The sequence below is a fragment of the Ptychodera flava genome, chromosome 20 (genome assembly GCF_041260155.1).
Source record: "Ptychodera flava strain L36383 chromosome 20, AS_Pfla_20210202, whole genome shotgun sequence".
Classification (NCBI taxonomy): Eukaryota; Metazoa; Hemichordata; class Enteropneusta; family Ptychoderidae; genus Ptychodera; species Ptychodera flava.
In genome coordinates, this window is record NC_091947.1 from 36,639,485 (window position 1) to 36,662,646 (window position 23,162).

At 36.5% G+C, this 23,162-nt stretch overlaps 1 protein-coding gene across 1 annotated transcript in view; it reads left to right on the plus strand.

Moving 5' to 3' along the window:
• LOC139119667 (neuronal acetylcholine receptor subunit beta-3-like) overlaps positions 1-23,162 on the plus strand; it is a 60,447-nt gene that overhangs the window by 32,479 nt on the left and 4,806 nt on the right. The window contains exons 2-4 of the mRNA XM_070683493.1: positions 4,740-4,879; positions 18,134-18,178; positions 19,452-19,561. Coding sequence (XP_070539594.1) covers positions 4,740-4,879; positions 18,134-18,178; positions 19,452-19,561 — 295 coding nt within the window. The remainder of the gene's footprint in view (positions 1-4,739; positions 4,880-18,133; positions 18,179-19,451; positions 19,562-23,162) is intronic.

The window sequence follows — 23,162 nt, forward strand, 5'->3', positions numbered from 1 at the left end:
TGTTGACGTCAGTTTAAGTATGGCTACTTTACAATTAAGCAATCTGAGATCTATATTGGCACTTAAGGCAATAACACGCGAGAGAATGAAGTAAAACCATTGCAACTCATTTTCTACATCTTTAAAACATCGCGATGTGATACGCTCCCATTAAAGGATTATCATTCCTCATTGCTACTTTACAATAGACCATGTTCCGAACCGCGCGTGACATTCCGAGATATCGCGAGAATATGTGGTTCGCAGTGGACGCGTTCTCGCAACACAGGACAAACTGCGTAAAACAGGACAAGTCGCTAATTACGTTAAACACTGCATAAAATATATGAAGTTGCAACCTTTGCTCAGTTCTGCACTTTTTCTAGTTCCATACAAAGTTTGACTTGTATTATTAAGCTGGAAACCTGTTTCTACGGGCATGTATTAAAGTCTCGCGAGATCTCGCAATCAGCGGAAAATCGTCTATTTAAATGTTGCAACGATTCTGTATCCGAAGAGAAATTCGAGGCGTAATAAATTACAACACATATTGTTTCCTCAGGCTGTTTGAAACGGTTTGGTGGTGAAAACAATTTTGTGAAATTACAATTTCGTGCTTAAGGAGAGGTTTACTCTGACTGTAGTGACACAATATAGTCTGCTTCTCATTACGCATTGTAATGGGGAACCATGATACCAATGTTTATTTGATACACTTGTCTTTGCTGTAACCACTATGCGTGCATATGGCACTCATAAACCCCAGCAATGAAAGTGCCTGGATCCGTCATTTGGTGTACTTGTGTTTTACGTGACACATTTTTTATCCGTTTCAAAGTCTACTTTATCCTCAGACCTACAAAGTCATAGTAATAATGATTGAATACTTAAATAAAGAATGCATTCTGTATGTGATAATATCAGTTTTCCTCTTCTTTAACTTGCTTTCATTGTAACCTTTGTGGACAAAAGTCAATGGTAAGAGAACTTTGCTTTGTTTACGAGTGGCATTTTAATACGGCTTGTTATCTCACGTGTTCGTGTAATGTCTGTAGTAATGTTGTGCATGTAAGTTATTCTACTGAAGACGGCAGGGTGTAAATTCCATACAGAAATACAGTAAACATTGAAAAAGCTGCCTGAGTTGACTTTGTTTGTCATCGCGTGTATTATGAAAATAATATTCAGACATTTGAGCCAATGTTGACAATAATCAGGTTGCCTTTTACGCAAAACAGTAGATGGGTACCAGCTAGACTATTTGGTTTGTCCACATTTGAAACAGACACCTTTGAATTCGCCATTAAGTAGCCGTACTCCATCGTTGCTGGCAGCTTTTACTTTGTTGATTGTAAGCTTTGTGACATCAAACCTGACACATATTTCGCCTAGCATGTGGCATATAGTTTGTAGCCATGGAAACTAGAAAGGCTGTTTAAATTAAAAAGAAGAAGAGGAAACGGTGCCTCACATTGTAGTCGCTATTTTATTGTCAATGAAAATTGTACTTATGTTAATTGATGGTAAGTATTATTCAGACTGTTTGGGTTTAAAATGCATTTCAACTCCAGTTGAAAAAGACTAACTTGCCAGCGATTTTTCGATGTCAACCTCAAGAGAACCGTAGAAACAACTTGCAGTAAATGGTTTTGGCTTCAACAATGACACTACTTGGCAAACTTGAATTATTTCAATAAATGCTATGGGTAAGCAGGCTGATGATCTCTATCACAGATGCTTTCATTTGACGTTATTATTTTTATAATTAGCTAATGTAATACCAATTACGAATGTAAAGAGACCATCAGATGAATCGTCGTTGACAATGTGACTGATAGAATTTCAGCGAAACGGTAAAATTGGTATTTCTTTCGTTTGACCTGAATTCGCGACAACCTGAAATAGAAAGATGTCAAAATTATTTTTAACTGGTATAACCGCATTTCCAGTAAGATATAATGCTTTTAAAAATTCAATATCAAACGTTGCTAACTTTAGCAACCAAACCAAACGACTTTCACATATCGTTTTATGAGCAGAAAATACCATAAATTAACGTCTGACAACTTAAGTAGGTCTTGCAATTGAAGTGTATAATGGCCCTTCCACTTGCGGCAGCCGCTCATGAACAACGCCATTCTTACCACCCGAAAGTTTCCTCTTACGGATTTTGCCCAACACGGACACATGTAGGACATTCCAATGGATCTGCCTTTCTTTTTGTCATCGGTATGTGGGTTAGATGGATCCAAGAACATGGAATTTTGGCCATGATAGTCAATAATAATATGAATAGAATAGTGTGTTAGGGTAAAAAGCAGCAGGCATGGTGTTATTTTTATCTTGCGATATAAACAGTGGCTGGTATCAGAGTTGACAGGGTTTCAATTACAGTTTTTTAAAAATACCATCATCCTGCATGGGGCTCTATGATTCCAAGAGTCTCACGATTTAAACCTCGAAGGAGAAACTCTTGAGTCAAAAAATAAATATGACAGAATTTTAGGCAAGCGATTTTCACATTTAAACTGAATTGCAGCGTTGCATGTTATGCAGTTTTACACGATTTGACGGCGTTTTAGATGTTGACATAATGAATTGCACAGGTCTTATTTTCATACTCTGTAATATGTCTATGACCGCATGAAAAGCTACGTTGATGCGTATGTAACATTCAGTACGTTATGGGCCGTGCATTTATTTGAATGCACGATTAGAAATACCTTATGAATAAATTATTTACCCGCATTTTGATTAACTTCTAAACTAACAATTTTTCATTACATTCCTTATAGTCTGTATTAAAAAACATCTGACTATCTTCTGAAATAAGAGTACCGGAAAATTTACAAAGATGTGTTCAAAGATAGCATAGAAATGGCGGGGAAAATTGTGAACTTATTGGAATTTTATATTGTACTTGAACCGAAAAGTATTTTAGCAGAGTGTACTTTGGGTAAATAAGAATTACTGCGGGGAAACTGAGTCTTTAGAGGCCGCATGCTTTCTAAGGATTAATATTTGTGTTTCTTTTACATCTTTCTTATGACCATTCTGCTTGCTTTTGTCAGTGAATTTGTGAATCTTGGGAATTTAAATATTGCTCATATGCCACGCAATGCAAGATTTAAAGTATTATTTGCATTACTTGTTGCTTGTTTGCCTCCATTATGTACTTGCAGGAGCTTTCGGTGACCATGGTATAAAATGGACAAATACTGTGCTAGACAGTTGTCATTTTACTGTTCAATCGTCAACATCCGACATGAACCACAATAAGAATTGTTAAGTATATCAATACTATGTAGCTTTTCTGAATTATTGTCAAAGACTAGATGAAAAGTCGAGTCTATAAAAAAGATACAACTGAATCTATCACATATCTAAAACATACAGATACATGCATATTACAAACTGAAATCTCTGATTCAGTACCGTTTTAAGGTAGAACGCGCCTCTGGGACAGATAGTCGGACTCTCAAATTTCTATTTTTCTTTTCTTATCTACCACTTGTGGAGCCCATTTTAAAGCTCTTGCAGAAAGAAAATCTATCACCGTCTTGGTTTTGTCAAATACACAAATTTAATTTTCCTGCAGAGAGTTAAAGGGCCAGTAATGCTAACTTTTGAGAAAATTTTCGCCATTTTTATTTTGAATGTCAACCATAACTCCTGGTGTCACTCCTCAATGTTGATATACACAATGTTCAGCTTGTCAACTCAGCCATGCATGTGTAAACTGCATTTTTATTGTTGAAAAGTGACTTTTGGTCCGTACTGGAATTCAAATGTAAACAATAACAATGCAGTTTACACATATAGACACTAAGTTGACAAGCTAAATAGTGGATGTTTCAACATTCTTTGGGGGAGTAGAATAAGAAGTTGCAATTGATTTATGAAATAAAAACAATTAAAAAATCATCAAAAGTTAGCATTACTGACCCTTTAACACAGAAATGGCGGTCATTTTGAATTTCAAATATCGCAAAATGTTGGGTAATTTGTTTCACTAATTCCAAAATTTGCACGTTGACCCCGATTTGTATTGTTGATTTAGTGAGAAAATGGTTGAAAATTTCATGAAGGAAAGTTTGAGCAAAGGTCTTTTCCTTTCGAGGGGCAAACTACCTTGAATATAGATATACAAATTCAGATCCTCGATAATCAATGGCATTGTTTGTTCTGTGATGACAGAACAAGACTAAAACTCGAAATCTATCGACCGGTGAAATTTTAACATAATATCTTCATTCGTTTTAAGTCATTGTATTTGACCTGTGCAAAACTGTGTTGCAAACATTACGAATGAGAAAATACGATAAGTAAGGAGCAGGGAGGCGCATATTTGAAGTATCTCAAAATAAATTATCGTTCAGAACTAACGTTTTTGATTTGTTTTCTGGAAGACTCTTAGAGGAACATTAAATGCTTTAATTGTTGCCGTTTTGTACATTCACCTTACCTATCCAATAATGGTATACACACTCCTTCGTACAGGTCTACCTAACTATTCACGCTGGCTTTTCTATTCTGTTCTAATCTCTGTAAGACAGTAACCGAAGGCTCCTATTGTACATTGTACTCTCACTCTACTAATACATGGCTTTTCATACTCATCTGATCGGCAGTAATTCGTAATATCGCATTTTTGAATCAACACTAAACTAAACAACCAGAGTTTTTCAGTGAAAAATTTTCATGAGGTCGGTAATATTAGTGTGGTTATTTTTCAAAATTTGTCACGGTTACTCTTTCAGGAACTCATGCAGCCGAAGCAGAGGAAAAGCTCCACAGAGCTATCTTCGCGGGTTACAAAAAGTACGTACGACCTGTGAGAAACTCCTCTGAAACTGTTGTATTTCGCTTTGGATTATCAGTTTCGCAAGTTTCTGATGTGGTAAGTGATAATATGCCAATGTTTACAGCTTCATCTATTCAATGATGTCTTCAATTGCAGGCGAAATGACAGCTGTCACTCCTACGTACAACACAGAGTGTTACCTTTTTTTAATGCTGGTGCCGCCCGTTGTAGTTGAAAGCCTTTGAAACACGTAAGGGGTGGACCATTTAGTATTCTGAGGGGGGCTTGAGAGGTTGATTTTCGACCATAATTTTTCCACTCCTATTCTTTGAATTAAAAAATAATCAAATTTGATGCCGTTGTGTGCAACCTGAGAATGGGACCAATTGCTGAAAATATGTTTGCTTTTCAAAAACAAAGGCAAGCACAGGAGTATAAATGTGATGAGTACGAGAGGGGATTTACTTATTTCTTTCATCGATACAGAGAAAACCCCCCCCCCCCACACACACACACACATATATATATATATATATATATATATATATATATAGATAACTGATAATCTAGCACTTGTAGTTTGTCACTCCTACAGGTTTTTTCATGCGCAAAAGCAATCATGAGGAGGAATTTGCTGCTGTGTCTGCATTTTCTCAAAATTTTCTCAAAATGCAGACACCGCAGCAAATTCCTCCTCATTAATAACTGACTTGCCATTGGCCGCAACCGTTTATTTGAATATGCATACTCACCTGCAACACAATATAAACAGTTCCATTAACGCCAAACCCTCACTCCTGATGATTGCTTGGCGCATGAAACAGCCTGTAGAGTGACAACTACAAGTTTTTTGTTTTTTTTTTTAACGTTTTTATTGGAGTTATCAAAAATTTTCAAATACATGTCTCATTAAATCTGAGAAAAAAAAGACATTACAGAAATCAATAAAGTAGTGATCATACATCATTATTGTGTATGTCTGTTGTGCTAGGGTCTTGGTGGATATTAGTACTGTAAATTCTCCACTTTTTATTATGGGCAAAAATTTTATCTTTTCTCAAGGCAATGTGATACTCAGTTTTTTGTATAGAGTTCACAAATCTTTTGTATGCTGTAAAGTTAGGCAAGGTCTTTTTACAACGACAAATATAAATGTACCTTGAGATTTGTACCATGTGAGAACTCCATATGTCCCCGTAATTGACTGGACCAGCGTTTCACAGTTTTACATGTGCTATGGGTTTCTTGAAACATTATTATGTTGGCATTACTGTCTCTCACCCATTTAAATACCTTTTTCCGTTTTTTGTACCCACCGAGGCCCCTAGCATTCAATGATATTACTTTGATTTTAGACATACCAAATCTAGTTTTGTTTCTTTCATGTTTTCCCAGATTTTAGTATTCATAACTCCTTTTTTGTCATAAGAACAGAACAAACACAAAACAGGACTAAACGGACAAACATAAATCAGATAAATACCTGACAAAACTACATTAGAAAAACAAATACAAAGTGTCTGTGGTTGATGGTACCACAGACGTGACCCATAAACACCTTTGGGTCTATATACCATGTCTCAGACACAGGCTCCTACCCTGATCATCCTTACAATAGTAAAATTTTGTAAAAAACAGCAATAATAAGAAACTCTTTCAATAACAGTTTAACCTCGATTAGAAAATCTGCGTGTATCGTTTTAAAGGTTGTATTCGACCGACGGCGTCGATCGAAAGACCAGCAAATAAATAGGAAACCGAAAGCGTTAACAACAGTTGGGTTTCCACACATACTTTTCAAAGTTACATAATCTGTTGAGCAGCTACCGTGTAAACTACACAAACAACGCAATACTTTCCTGAAGTATCACTATCATGTTCTGGCGCAAACTATTCAGTTCATGTTGCAAATCAGATGCAAACAGTCAGTTCTAAATTTCTGCTCCGCGGCGCTGTAGTTCAATCGTATTGCTGACCGTTGATATAGAGTTTACCGTTTACGAATCTTGGCCTTTTACCTTGTTCATAGGCTTTTTTCATCACGTCTCCTAGTTCACACTTTCGCTTGTAGTCAGAGGGGCACAGATCCTCCGTGACAAAAATGCCTGATCCTTCGAGTGCACGTCTTGCTTTCATCAACACCTTCAGTCGCTCTGGGCGCTTCATGAACTTTACGATGATGTGGCTCGGTTGACCAGCACCTCTCCTTCTGTTTGCTGTTGCCTTTCCTGTGCGCGCGCGGTGTGCGTTTTCCAACATGGCGGTGGCGTTTTCGAATCCAAGTTTATCTTCAAGTAGATCTGCTAATATTTGTGTACAGTTCTCTCCCTCTCTCTCTTGTATCCCTCCAAAGCGGAGATTGAAACTTCTGGAGTACCGCTGCAAACGGATATTGTCTTCAGTGGTTGTTTTTAGCTTGGAGTCAAGAGCCTGGATAATGAGGTCGAGATCTTTGATGCGTTCTCTGTGACCACGTGGTCGTTCTTCAATTCGTCGATGTCCTTGGCCGAGTGCTCTAATGACTTTTCAAAGTTGTCTTGTTTTTCCTCGATACTTACAAGTCTTTCTCTGAAGTGTTTCTGTTCATTTGCGGCTTTATCTATCTTTTCTTCCATCCTTTGGAGGGTGGCCTTGACGAACTGTTCGAATTCACCTTTGCCGTGGTCGTGCATCTTGTCGGTTGTTCTCGACTGCTCTTCGTCATCCGTCCGATCCGAATTATCCTGTTGGTGGTCACGTGCTCTGGCAGTGGCATGGCTGTTGAAGTTGAGAGTCTTCTGATGAGTTGTCTTTGTGCTCTCTTTACCTGATTTTCCTTTCGGTGGCATGGTTTTCACTCCTTCAGTCGATGCTTGCTACTTTTATATGTCCTTTAGTGGTAAAACTGTTCTGGATAATACTGGTTGTGCTGTATATTTTACTGGGTATATTGGAGCAATACGATCAGTGGTGCACGCTCATGTCGGTGACCCCTGACCTCTCCGACAACTACAAGTTCCTAGATACTCAGTATTACCGCCCTGCAGAAATACATTGAGCATTGCATTGACAAGCAATTCATTTGTCGTGCATATATATATATATATATATATATATATATATATATATATATATATATATATATATATATATATATATATATATATATATATATATATATCACAAATTACTTCAAATGCAAAGTAATAATATCTGTTACTTAAGTTTCATGCATCCTGCAATCCTCAGACAGAACTGTCTGGAGATTGCAGGATGCATGAAACTTAAGTAACAGATATCATTACTTTGCACTTGGACATCTGCACACTTTGACATATAATATACAAATGTATGATCTGACTTGGACTTTGTCTAGTTGTGGTAGTTGCAGTGAAGTGGTAGGTGCTGTTGTACTCATCGAACGTTTGAGAAAACTTGTAAAAATTCATAGACCATGATATGTTATACATTGTGAAGAAGACTATATGTGTGTGTTTCAATTCTTCTGTAGACTCTGCAAAATTCCTACGGTCACACAAAAGGTTTTTTGAGATAATTTGCTTACTTTGGTCATGTCTTTACATATGCACGAACAGACGATGATGATATTGACTCCAAAAGAAGAGCGTTCTGTTGTTGCTAAAGTATGTTTTTGAGAAATTGAGCAGTTGTAGACATGAAGTAAAAGTTCGATGTTTAATGCATTTTGCAACAATGTCTATGTGATATACCTACCATCTGTAGGATACGTGTTTGCCATGATATAGATGCATTTCGCAGATTGTCAGGGTTCTCAACATTAGCAGTGTTTCATCTTCATTTCTGAAACAATGTAGCTCTCTTATCCGGATTAAGTGCTGTGAAAAGCAGTTGCTACGAACGATCACAGATGTGCTGTTGAGTTTTCAGTGTTTTAATATTTATTCAACAGATCTTGAAAAACCACTTTGTTTTTCAAAGTTTGTCTAAAAACAACAGTCAAGTATCGTGAAGTGTATTACCAACACTGTGATTACCAACGGTGAAAACACTGAAAAGAGGTGCTCAAAGGGCACAACCGATGTGGAAAATAAATACTAAATGTAAACTGTTGGTGCATTTGTTTCCTTCATGTTTTGCTCGCCATGATTTCGCTCGCTGTCCGAGGCTGGATTTTTTTCAAGGTGTCTCTGCTCGGACTCCTTTCTTCAATAATCATGGCCATGCAGAACATAAAATGAACAAGCCCTAAGTCATCACATTGGCTCATAGTGGCTTCCGAAATGATCCTAGTGTGTATGAGGGCTGAATAATGGATATTGCCCCTCGTAAAAAAACTGAAGGCAATTCATTGAATTCTCGTAAAGTGGACCCTGGTAATACGAGTGATTTTATTATAGAAGCAATCAATAACACATCGGGGAATTGTTTTGGATCAGCTGTGGATGACCCAGAAAACTATTGAATATCTATATCAGTCCATACAATACCTTTCAAATTTTCGATTGCAGCAAACTATGTACATTGCAAATTTCATTTTCTCGATGTCCTCTCGATGATTTTCTTGCAGCTATAGAATTACATAATTGTCTTTCCCTCAAATGAAGGTTGCATCTCGGAAAACTGTCAGTCCTTGCATTCTTTGTCACTAGCTGTGAGAAAGCTGTTTTGGATTTACATACTTTGATTATAAAGAGAGTCAAGAGTTCAATATTTCAACTTAAAGCTCGTATAAAGACTGTTTGCGTTATGAAATTTCAAATGTTTATTATGTATTATATTTATACCACCAATATTCATGGCGATCCCTGTTCCCTTATGTTACAAAAGTCTAAGGCTGCGTTCACAAGTAATGGTCGGGGGGAACTTGAGGAATCGCGATTGAAATCTTATATTTTGCAGATCCCCCGCAATAGCCTGGCTCAAAATATTTTAAAATCCCCCATCTCTATGATCAGAATTTGTCAAGTCCCCCCCAAAAACTTACAATATAGCCGCATCAGGGATACGCACAGAAGAATTGCGCAGTTCTCGAAGATGTTCGACAACACTGTTGTCAGCAGTTTGTAGAGCAACATTCTTAAGGCAACTTCTTCAACTGATTCATGTTTAAATGCATCAGTTGACTCTTTTGATTGATTGGTCTGAGCCGATTTGAGTTAATCCAACTCTGGCCAGATCAATCGCACTATGAAGAACACACAAAATAACGATCATGAGAGAGTATGCAAATTGTGAATTCCTACTTCATTTTGCAAAACTATGAAAAATTGAGCACAGTGACCTACCGAAAAATATTGGTTCATAAGTACAAAGACATATACAACTTAGATGTTGCTTAAACAGTTTTACAAAATTGAAAATACTGGAAGGTTAATTTATTCCATCAAATAAACGTTTTAATCTCTGAAATTGTGGGTGTAATACTGGCAACTTTGTAATAATGGTAAAAAATAAATCCATTCCATGTAGTCACACATTTTCTCATTTAAAATAGAGTCCTGTTCAAAGTTTTACTTTTATTGTACGATGAAAATGTGAAAATTTTATTCACTGCACGAACTTGAAGTGGTTTTATATATTGGTTTTAAGTGAGTTTCATGGAAAACAGTGCCTTTTATAGTACATTTATAGAAAATCAAGCATTGTGACCCCATCTTTTTTCTTTAATACTTGATTATTCTCGTATGCCAGAATTTAAACTATTAAGTCTCCCCGTGTTCCATGTGTTACTGTCTGGCCTGATCTTGTGTACAAGTATTTTTCAATGTAATGAGCGTCCTATGACCCTAACTATTCTTCAACTACATCAGAGCCAAAGCTATCTCTGTCACTGCCGGTATGCAGTGACAGTCGAGCCAAAGCTATCTCTGTCACTGCCGGTATGCAGTGACAGTAGAGCCAAAGCTATCTCTGTCACTGCCGGTATGCAGTGACAGTCGAGCTAAAGCTATCTCTGTCACTGCCTGTATGCAGTGACAGTAGAGCCAAAGCTATCTCTGTCACTGCCGGTATGCAGTGACAGTAGAGCCAAAGCTATCTCTGTCACTGCCGGTATGCAGTGACAGTAGAGCCAAAGCTATCTCTGTCACTGCCGGTATGCAGTGACAGTAGAGCCAAATCTATCTCTGTCACTGCCGGTATGCAGTGACAGTAGAGCCAAAGCTATCTCTGTCACTGCCGGTATGCAGTGACAGTAGAGCCAAAGCTATCTCTGTCACTGCCGGTATGCAGTGACAGTAGAGCCAAAGCTATCTCTGTCACTGCCTGTATGCAGTGACAGTAGAGCCAAAGCTATCTCTGTCACTGCCGGTATGCAGTGACAGTAGAGCCAAAGCTATCTCTGTCACTGCCGGTATGCAGTGACAGTGACACTGCCCGTAGTCAGTAGCAGGGCAGTAGCTGTAATAACTTTGATAAATTGACAATATTTTTGTTCAGTTTATACAACTGCGATGTTGTTCGAATCCCATGGCCACCACGCCCCTAACTTAGGTACTTTCTGTCACTATGTTTTTCACTTAGTCAGGACATTCAGCTATCATAATCTACTTATTTGTCATTAATCTGGTGTTGGGTATGAGCGTCAGCCCTTTTGCCATGGCAGTGCAGTAGCAAAAAACTTAAATCTCAGAAAACGCCATATATGTGTTACTAAACAACACAAAAACACATTGTAAGTGTCTAGGTATATGTCTGAAGATGGCCAGTTGACTGCGATCACAATATACGCACTGTTGAAAAAATTCACTTTTAAAGGAAAAGGGAGGAAAAGTGATATTTTTGGAACAACCCTGCACAAAAACACCTTCTAAGTATCTAGGTATATACATTTGAAGCTGTTAGGCCATCTTGCAATGCTGGGGTAATAATTTTTTAAAGTCAAAATGCACTTTTAACTACATAAATCGATATTTAAAGTCATTTTGCATTTAAAGGTAGTCTAGCGCTCTTTACGTAGCATGTTTTTCGATCCTATATTACGCTTTGAATTTGGCCGGGAAACCGCCACACACCATATATTGTCAGAAAGCAGAGTATCTGACCTTATCATTGCATGCAGTTGCAAGCTAAAATTCCTTAATTACGTTTTGTTTCATAACTTTTTGACACGTTTCTTTTGAAAGATGAATCAAGACTCTTTTCATGTAAATCCTCGGTTTTCTTTCTTGCTTTTGCCTCCAGACCCACATTGACACTTTGACCCATATTTTGTAGTAATGGTTGAGAAGCATATAGTTGGCGTCATCCCCAACCCCAGAATCAGCTTCTGGTGACTTTTCTAGTCGGTACTAAAACTGTGTCAAAATGACGCCACTCAGCGTCAGATTCAAAATTGCTGAACCTTATTGGATAAGGTGAAATTCGTCGCCTACATCGATATCCAAAAAGAGCGTGCATACTTTCACATTTTTTGGTATATTGTAAAGTTGTTACGCGAGTCATTTTTATCAGCAAAATATCTCACAAAGTCAACGACTCATTTTTATGCAGTGGTAATCTGCGATCCAAAATCCGATGGCCGTGTTTGTTGGGGTCATGGTAACTCTACACCATTCAAACTCATGGCTGAAATGATGTGTCGTAACGACATTGCCGTAAACGGACATCAAATGTTGGAAGTTGAAAAAAACATAAACTACAATGTTTTGATTAATGTTTGAAGTCATCTAAAACGTGGAGTACATTTTTACGCTTACTGAAAATGTATGATATGCTAATCGTAAAGTCGGGAAAAGTTGGATCTGACCTTCAGTGAAGCTGACACTGCAGTGTCATACACTCAGAATCCTTTTTGCTTGACCTGTGAGGCTGAGGGGAGTATGAAGATGACGCTAATTTCACGCTCGTAAGTGGTTATTCCACCTATAATATATAGCAAGTTAACTGCAAAGTTGCACATTCCAAAAACAGCAATTAACGTAAACCGTTTTACAGAATCGGTCGAGAGACCATGACACGATTAAGTTCTTCATAGTTGTCGTGTACTATTTTGTTTTTAATGTACAGAAAGAGTTCGGGGATCTTTGATTAGTTGTTGGAAATGAAAAATAGGAAACTTTAAGGTTGATATGATTAAAATAAATTAAATTCTTGTTCCCGACGTCTTGAGTCTAATGTCTCTGCGGTCATTGGTAGAGCTCGGGCAACTCAAGGTCAGGAGGGTTAGATTTCGAGAACGAGTCTAGTGTTGAATGTACGACTTTGAATGAAACAGAAGTGTTCAAAGTTATAACCATCAACACACGACAGTACAAAGGTCTATCATGGTTAACTTCATGGGAATGTGTTAGAAAAAGGCAAAACTTTCCCCCATTCAATCTTTGCTTCACCATCATGTTTGATTTTGTGTTTGAGTTATATTTATATGACATTTGATCAGTGAAAAATGATTAATTCATTACAACGTAAGTTTTTGACCATGACTTTCTATGATATATTTTTGTTAATGTGTCCTAACATAAAAATTGATGATAACAAAATCTACATGTATAATCAATAGGTAAACCGAACTACCCATTTTCCAAATCCCTTATCCTGAAACTTTTGCCCTTTCTACATTAAAGTCACCATATTTTCTCAGATATATACATTGAAGCTACTACGAGTGAAAATAAACTGCATATTTTATGTTTCCTAGCCGTCCTAAGAGCCCATAAGTCGACGAATGGATTTTTTTTGGAACTTGATAGCCTACCACTCAAAGGTGTTCCGTTGTTAAAAATACATTCATGTTGCTACTATTGATATTAAAGTGTCAGTAAAGTGTTGTCTTTCAACTGTACATGCCTCGGAACTATTTTTGTAAAGAAAACATGCAGCATCATCTACTTCATCCTTCGAAAGCTTTTTGGCAGCTTCGGATGCAAATTATCGACCGGAAACCAGCCTCTCATAACAGATGTCTTTCGCGAAATCAAGGTTGTCACTATGGATGAGCGGGTGCTCGAAGACTGACTCCTGTCACTTGGCTTTTCTTGACAGCAGTAACTGGCCGGCCAAGCCTGCGCCTTCACCCCACTGTCAAAGCAAAGGCCTGCCACTGTAACGCGACAGTCTGCAAAGATTATTCCTAATTCAATTTATTAGGCCTATATTTTGATATTAATAAAACATTTGAATCATCATTTTAATATCAAACTTGAGGCTAGTGGAAACATTCAGCAGGTATATTTCGACTGTTGGACACACTTTTCCTACTCTACACAACAGAAAATACCTTTTAAAATCACGTAGTGACAATTTTGGCCACCATGCCATCCTAATCAAAGGACCAATTTGCCTACAATTGACCTATATTCCATATCAATAATAGTGACCACTCTCTGTGTTTACTCGAGTGAGAAAATAGAATCGTCGCTTTTAGCACGTGTTACTTTGATATTTTGTGTGAAGATCCCTTATTTTAATTTTAATGATTATGTCAAAAATGTGTAAATTAGGTAAAAAAAACATTTTTGGTTTAAAATCTTCTCCTTCACAAACGCTGGTCCCACAGTTTTAATATTTGGTATACAGGTCTCCAAGGATACCTGAGTCAAGTTTGTTCAAACTATGATTGAGTATGCAAGTTTGTATTTTGAAGGCAATTTTTTTTGTTACTGGTCAAAAATATCTTTACAAATCTTCTTCTTCAAAACTGTTGTTCAGATAGCTTTGGTATTTGGTATTTAGGTTCCTAGGGATTACCTATTTCAGATTTGTTCAAATTGTGCAGAAATATGCAAATTTGTATTTTTGAGGCAATTTTGTCAATTTTGGTCAAAAATTTATTTCATCAAAACTGCTTGTCTTACAGCTTTGATATTTGGAACACAGGTTTATCAGGATGATCAAAATGTGATACATTCAAATTAAGATGAAATAAAATTTTGTGTTTTGGGGCAACTTTTGCCAATTTGGTCAAAAAATTTGTTTCTCAAAAGCTACTCTACTGATAGCTTTTGTATTTGGTATACATGTTCCTAGGATTATTTTAATATCATATATTGAAATTACGATGAAATCCGCAACTTTGTTTTTTGGGCGATTTCTGCCATTTTTGGTCAAAATATGTTTCTAAAAAGATACTCGTCTGATAGCTTTGGCTGACATGTTATATGTTAAAATTATGATGAAATCTTTAATTGTGTATTTTTGCATCTATGTTTGCCATTTTTGTTAGGCCACTGGAATGAGCTATCAAAGATTTCCACCTTCTTCATCAACACGTGTCACAAGTAGTTTTTCCCTACATAACACAGCAGAGCTACATCGGCTGTAAAGTCGCTTGTTGAGGCAATATTTTCAATTTTTGGTAAAAAGCTACTCTGAATCACAAGACTGATATCTTTGAAATCTAACATGTATAGCCTGTTGTTCAGTATGTGCCATTTTTGGTCAAACAAATTTGAATTCTTACATAATTTTTTATCAGTGGTAGCGAGACAGTGTCCTTGACGCTATTTTTACGAGAACACAACAGTGAAAACTTAATTTTCCCTTTTCAGTTTTGGAAATGAAACTGCAAAATTGTAATGCAGTAAAAAATGTATGACTTCAACATCATAAAGAATCTGGAGCCCTGAAAAATGAGTAGCCTTATTATGACCGGAGTCAAACAATATTATTATTATTATTATTAAACTTTATTTCAGACAGGTACAAGGACCGTCCATAGAATCAAAAAAGCTACACAGTACACCAAAAAAGTACAACACCAAACTACAAGAAAGTACAGACAGATTACAAACACACATTAAAAAACAGGAACCCTGAGAGACAATAAAAAGCAATTCTAAGACTAACGATACAGAAGCTGTCTCCAATAAGATTGCAATCCAGAATGGCCTACAGTCTGACAAAAGTAAAACTCTTAGAAGACTGTTGTCGGTACATTGCAGTCTCCGGACAAGACTGTATACAAGTCTTCTTCTAAAGACTGGAAAATTTCGTACTGGAATCATCAGCACCTGTTGATTCGTCCGCCCTGTTGTTAGTCCATCGAGTATGGTATATATTTTTCCACTTTCCTCGGTGGAAAATATGCACAGGGTCATTTTAAATCTAAACAGCAAAATAATGAAGAACAGAATAATGAAGATGACCTATAAATGTACGTTTGATGATGGGGCGGGATGACTGATATAAAAAAGGCCTAAAAATATGTTTCCTGTAACATGTCTCTGAGAAATAGGGTACGTCAATCGGCTGAATTTTTTTATTCCATGAAATGTACGTTTTTCATTTTTTTTTGCGAAATTCAGCAAAAACACAAGTAATTTGCAAAAAATCCGAAAAAAAAACCGTTTAGGGTAGGCGAATAGGTCGGATTACCTCAAACACAATTTTTTAGCGTCTTATCAGACAAATAGCAGTGACCTGCTATGGTCACAATTTTATATTAACCTTATAAACTAGAATGACCTCAATAAATGTCAATTACTTGCATCATGCTGTTGTAATGTTAACTTTTCTAGGCATGACCATGACCTTCATTACCTTAGATTTTTAATGTAATCGATCGGACAGCTAAAAATTCATACATCTGGAAATTAGATAATGCTTTTGTGTTGTTTACTTACTGAGAAATTACATTTTTCTGAAATTTTAGTTATTCCATCACCTATTGCCATAGCAGCAGCCCTGACCTGACATGACCATGACCTTAAATGACCTAAGTTTTAATTGCAACCAACTGGGTAGCTTCAAACATATATAGACTCATATATTTAGAGCAGCAGGCTGACCTGACTGCGAAATGGGCAGAACCTCTTCTGCGATTTCCTATATTTCATTTACATATAATTTACATATAAATATATGATTTGCATATCTTTAGTATCTACTTAGCCTAAATTTTCTTATCCCCACAGGCTAGGACTGAGAAGGTTTAGGCTAAGCCCCTAATATTGTGTTTTAATGTTGGTAATTACAAAAACATGAGATTTTTCTCAAGAAAAAAGATTTTCAATAGGGGTTGCCCAGGCAACAACCGTGATTAGATAAAACCGTAACCTTAAATGATCCATATATTGATTGCAATCGACTTGGCAATTTCAAACAGAAATCTAGGCACCCATATGGCGTTTTTATGTTGTTGAGCAACAAATATACAGGATTTTCTGAAATTACAAATTTCATCACACTTTTGTCATAGCAACACCAGTTCAATGGCAAAAAAGCAGATTATGACAGCTGTGGTCCTTAGCTAACAGGAAAACATGGTGGATAAAAGTGCCTGGTTTCATATGTTGGCTCGTGGACTACTAGTGCATGTTGAGCTCTCCAGTATTCAACTTGCCAACACAGCCTGTTTATGTGTACTGTGCATTTGTATCACTGACAAATGACTTTCTGTCTGGAGACTGATTCAATTATCACCAATAGCGTTTACATATACAGGCTTTGTTGAAAAAATGAATATTGTGTGTTTTAGCATGTTGAGGGAGACAGCAACAAACTGTATTTGATACATTGCATAAATATATTTCAAAAATTATCAACAGTTGTAGCTTCTGCCCCGTTACAAGGCCTACGTTTTGGTTTTCTCATGAAAATTAAATTACATTCATATATTTGAAATGCGAAAAAATGGTTCTAGATTTTGTTTTAGGTTCTAGATTTTTTATTACTGACATTACAACCATCGGATGACTTAAAATATTCATCGTCGTAAACCACGCGCACTTTAACGACAACAGCTTGGCGCCATCCTTGATTTTTGCGTGTGTCCGTGGAGCGGATATCATGCTCTGGCTCGCGAGAATGAAAATGTTATTCATAACCTACCAAACAATGGAATCGGAAAATGTAAAAAAATAAAAGGGAACCAAAATATTTTCAGGTTCCCCCATACGCAGAGCAAAACTTTCAAGTCCACCCTACTTCAATGAATATGAATGTTTGGACATGCTAATTGAATAGCACTTGCGGACAGTAATATCATGAGGTCAACTAATCGATCCAATTGATAAAATTCAGACGAGTGGAATTTAATGGTGAAAAGTAATGAAAAAGTGTATGATAAAGCCTAAGTAAATTCTGTACTATTCGCACAAGTCGCACAGGTTTCGTTTATCGAATTGTTTTGTTCCGAAAATAAGAATGAAGATGAAGTTCAAAGACAGAAATATCTCCAATCTTCTCTATATGGATTAATTTCACTTTGAACCTATAGGACGGCTCCTAATACCATTGATATCTTCTATAATAGCGATTATCATAATAATGGGTCCATTTATCAATATGAGTAGGTTTAGCATTTCGGCATAACGAAAGAACCAACGTATGTAAGAACACAGAAATTACTTTTAAACTTTCATTGCTGGTTCTTGAATTACATTAATTAAGATGTCACTCCTAATGATATTTCACCTTTCCTGTTTTTCCTTGTCTAATTTTCTCTCCAAGAATGAGAAGGACCAGTTCATGGAAACGACGGTGTGGCTTGATCAGGTAAGAAAGATACACAAACAATTACTGAGCCTCGTTATAAATTACAATTCTGTCTCCTGAAGGTTGCCTTGTACCCTTTACACTTTAATAGTTCATATAAAGTACTAGCAACCCTCTTCTACATTGGCCTTCTTTTTTCAATTGTTCGTATTTCCCTCAGTTCTATCCATTCATTCGTTGGCAGCATCAGCGATAAACAACAATGATATCATATCAAATCATATCATGTCAACTTCTTCATCATCATCATTATCGTCATCTTTGTGATCCAACGATAGGACGTTGTTAGTGATGATTAAATGATCTTTATATTATCTTAGAGTTGTAAGTTTTAAATGTTTGAATGTTGATATATTTACAAAGTATTTAAAAATCCCAACCAAATAATTTGAAAAGGACAGATTTCTCATCAAATTGTGATTTTTCACATTTCACATATGGAGAGGGGGTGATGGTAGGCGATGTAGGATTGTAAATAGACCGGTGATCCCATATTTTTATTTGATGCATATAATGTGCAATATCTGAACAGTAATTTATGTGAAAATAAACAAAAATTGTTGGATTGGAAATCTAAATAATTCTACTAAGTATAGATAAGGTTAAGTAATTACTTTTAAGTTTGCAACAGCTTTAACTGTTGTTTTGGAAGGTCTTAGAAGTGATAATTTAAATTCTTAGGCACATTTTCAGCGAAAATATAGCTAAAACTTTCATTTATTATTCAATGTGGTTCACATGTAAGTAAAACAAGTGCAGCATTTCAAGAAAGGGAACTGAAAGTAAATATGTCAGGTTGGGCAACACTTACGGGAGATTCATAATTTCTGTCATTCCAATGAGATAAAGTGGGTGTATTTCAAATCCTTCTAGCTGCCAAATTAATCTGGTGACATATTGATTTTTTGTCGTAATCTCATCCTCACATATAAGTCTTACTGTTAGAGAAAAATAACGAAACTTGTCGGTAAAAAATTTAGTGGCTCGATCATCCTTAAAAATTTAACAATTTATTCCAGCAAACAACTGTGCAATCTATTCAACTTCAAATTTTCGAAATTCAAGATTTCAAGACTTTTTTCACGGTCAATTTCGGCAGAGTTGTAGCCCGCGGATGCCCTTGGCAGTGGTGAAACAGTGCTCTCTTGACATTATACTCCCCCTAAACAAAAATACGTCTGGACAAAACCACGAGTTGCTTTGATTTAGTTACGTGAATATACTTTATCTCTAAGGCGTTTTCTTTCAATACATTAATTGGCTTTATTTTTAGTGGTGGAATGATTATCGTTTGATGTGGAATCCTGACGATTATGACGGTCTGGATTATTCCGTGATTCCAGTGAAGTGGCTCTGGTATCCTGATTTAGTTCTGGACAACAGGCAAGTATGACTTCATATCCTTTTCAGAAACAGTTTTAAAAGGGGGCATAAATAGTTCGGGTATCCTGGTATTTAATCCTCAATTTTCTGTTTATAAAAATTATCAATTGTAATGTATTCACACGGAATGAAGCATTGAAGTGAAAATACATTACATTACATAATTACATTTGCTATTTAGCTGTAACTTTTGGTATTATAACATGATTTTAGTTTCAAAATTACATATGTTTGTGCAAATATACAACATACTTAGAATGTGTGTATAAGCATTGTTAGTGCAGGCTATAGAACTACCGGTGGAAGTGCAAATAAAACAAATAATGAACGGTATACAGGTCTCCTTCATGCAAACATATAGAAACAGTGGATATGGCATATTGTTCATTCACACATTGAAGTTCTCTTGTCACCAATCGAAACACGTGGGACTGAATGTTCTCCTCTTAGACAGTGAATTTTGATTTCTTCTTCTTAAATTATGAAAACTAAGGGATATCAAAAAAATCAAGTTAGCGAGGACTGTTAATTCCTTCGACGTTTGTTGTACACTATATGCTTTTCACTTCACAAATCTGGCGCTGTTTTACAGACTTGGTGCCAGGCAAATGAACAATCGTCTGCTATTACAGGGCATTTGTGCCAGGCAAATGATATATCATTTGTTATTGTAGGGATTTTGTGTTCGGCAAATGAACAAATCGTGTGCTATGGTAGGGAATTTGTGCCAGGGAATTTGTGCCAAGCTAATGAACAAATCGTGTGTTTTTGAAAGGAATCTGTACCAGTCAAATTAACAAATCCAATGAAAAAAGGCGATAACAATTTAGCTGCCAGTGTATTTAACATTTTTGTTCCCAAATGTGTTTTTCTTAAGAGAAATAGAATAAAGACAAACCAATTGCAACTCTTCGACAGGATTTCAAACAAGAGAAAACTAGAAGAATGGAAGACTATAGCAGTTAAATACTGTAATTAGGAAGTTGTCTGATTTATGCGGTAGACTTTAGAGCAACTGTAGATTTTTTCTTTATCTTGTCCTTGTAACATATAACGGTAAATTGCTTTCATTTGTTCGAAAATAGGCGCCTGGAAAAACATTTCTGAGAATTGTATCTGAAGAACTGTGTCCTAGATACTTAGTCATAACAACTCCCTAATCAGAAAGCCTAAGTAAGGGAACAGAGATACGTGTGAAAACTTTGATTTCATTCTAAAATGAAGTCAAAACATAATTGTTTTGTCCAGAAGTCGGGGAAAGGTGGGCAATAATAGCCATCACGTATGTAAGTTCATTCCAGTGAAAACTGTTCCCATGTGATGTCAAGTTTACACTGAAATGACACATTGCTATTGCAACATTTGACGATTCATTCTGAACCCTTCCTCGGCTTATTTGACGTAGTAAATTCACGCATGTTCAACTCCCCGGATCGCTGACGTCAAGATTGTGAGAGGTCGCAGATGTGAAGCCCATCAGAGGTCGATTCCCGCGTGTATTTGATGTCTTTGTTCTCAGAGTTCAGCTCTTTGTTGAGTTTATGCACTATCATGGGTCTAGTTATGCTTCATAAAACACAGCTCCTTGGGTAAAGTACATTTTTGAAAACGCATGTAGACAAGATACAGCCACTGAGTTAAAGGGATTGTGATGAAAATTTAGCCAGTGAATGGGTAAGGCCAAAAAAAAAAAAGAAATGTTTCTGGTCAGGTCTTTCTTTAAAAAATGGTGCGGCGACGCGCATTTTATTCTATTTTATTTTATTTTTTTTCCCTCAAGGGAGGGAGGAGGGTCAGTTTTATAGTTTTATCAATATAGTCACATATATACTGTTCATGCAGTCACTGATCATGTCCCCCAAAGAATTTTTTCTTTCTCTTCAGCCATTTTGGTTTGGTGTCAGCCACGGCCGTCGGCCACAAACAGAAAAAAAAGGGTGACGCGCTGTTGTTCAAGTGACGCGCGCGCTGGCCTAATTGATATTCAATTCATGCTGTGACCTATATTCACCGCCGTAGAGTTTCTTCTTGATGTTCGGCATTCAGTTGTTTTAATAATTACTCTTGGATGCTTTTATCTCTCGATTTTATCAGCTTTTGGTGGAATGAATTTGTACAACACGTGATAGCCATTTTCTTTCTGGCACTCTACAATCCTTGACCGTCTGTGCTATGTACGTCATTAGTCCATGATTCGTGGAAGATGACACTCTCCTCGGGGACATATATTCCGACTATCAATTTTTACTATTCTATTTTAGTCTACCACATATGGCGACTCATTAAAAGCTCTTCGTGTAAGAATTTTTGTACCGACTTGGTTTTCCGAAAATCGAAAATTTTATTTTCCTCGTACAGTTAACACAGGGATGGCGGGAAATTCGAATTTCAAATATTCGGTAAATTTTAGGCAATCATACATCATTCAAATCTGGTCGATCAGTTATGACAAAACAATTAAAAAGTGACAAAAATTATAGTTTCATTAGCTGTGAGGGTGTGTACAGGTTTTACTTTCGGGGAGGGTGGAGAATTTTCAGGGAGCGGTATCAATTTACCATCGGAGAATTTAGGGGAGTCACAAAAACACCAGTCTTCTAAGGAGGTCATAACGACCAAGATTATTTACTCAAAAAAAAAAGACTTGCAATCCTGTCACTTCTGTATGTAATCTGTCACGTTCATTGTCATTTTCAGTGTCACTATTACTGAAACCGGAAATGCACTCTGATTCGTTAGTTTCATTGCTGTTATCACTTTCAAGAATTCCTATAACACCCTCATCAAAGTCACTCAATGTCCGTTTCTTACCCATCTGTACTGTGGAGAATAATGTACAGGAGATGATATGGACCACTGATGACTGGTAGTACCCAACTTGAATAACTGTGTATATAGAGATGAAGATATATATAAAGATGGTCTTTTCAAAAAACAAACATTAATGTGAAAATACTCAACAGACGTCACATGGACGGTCTGTTTGATGAAAGTGGATGGGGTATTGTAGAGGACTGGATTAAGTTTTTTAATATTATCAATTTATTAACTATGAGGGGTATCTCAGAAACTTTAGCTCAGGAATGACAACTGAAGCGGTGACGCCCTTTGCCCAGGGCAATTTTCTGGAATGTCTCAAGGCCACCGGTAGTTGATTGGGGATGATCTAGAAATTCAGTGGTCCTGGTATAGATTGTGTATTAAGAGATAGGTATACCGGCTGCATTAAGCATTTTACTTCATTTCTACAAATTTAGGATAACTGCAATTGAGTAACATGCCGCATTTAGTAAAGTATTAGTTTAATGTAAGCTCTGCAAGATTTCGTTGATTGGTCTTGTAACCTCCACAAATGTAATAATCTCCACAAATGTAATATCAACCACAATTGTAATAAAATGCACCCATAAATGTAATATCGCCCATAAATGTAACAAAAACCAACCATAAATGTAATAAAAACACCAACCACAAATGTAATAAATGGTAACCATAAATGTAATAAAAAAATCACCCATAAATGTAATACTTGTCAACCATAAATGTAATAAATCTATTTTCTCGTTGCAATTGAGGAATTAGCCCTTAAATATTGATCTAT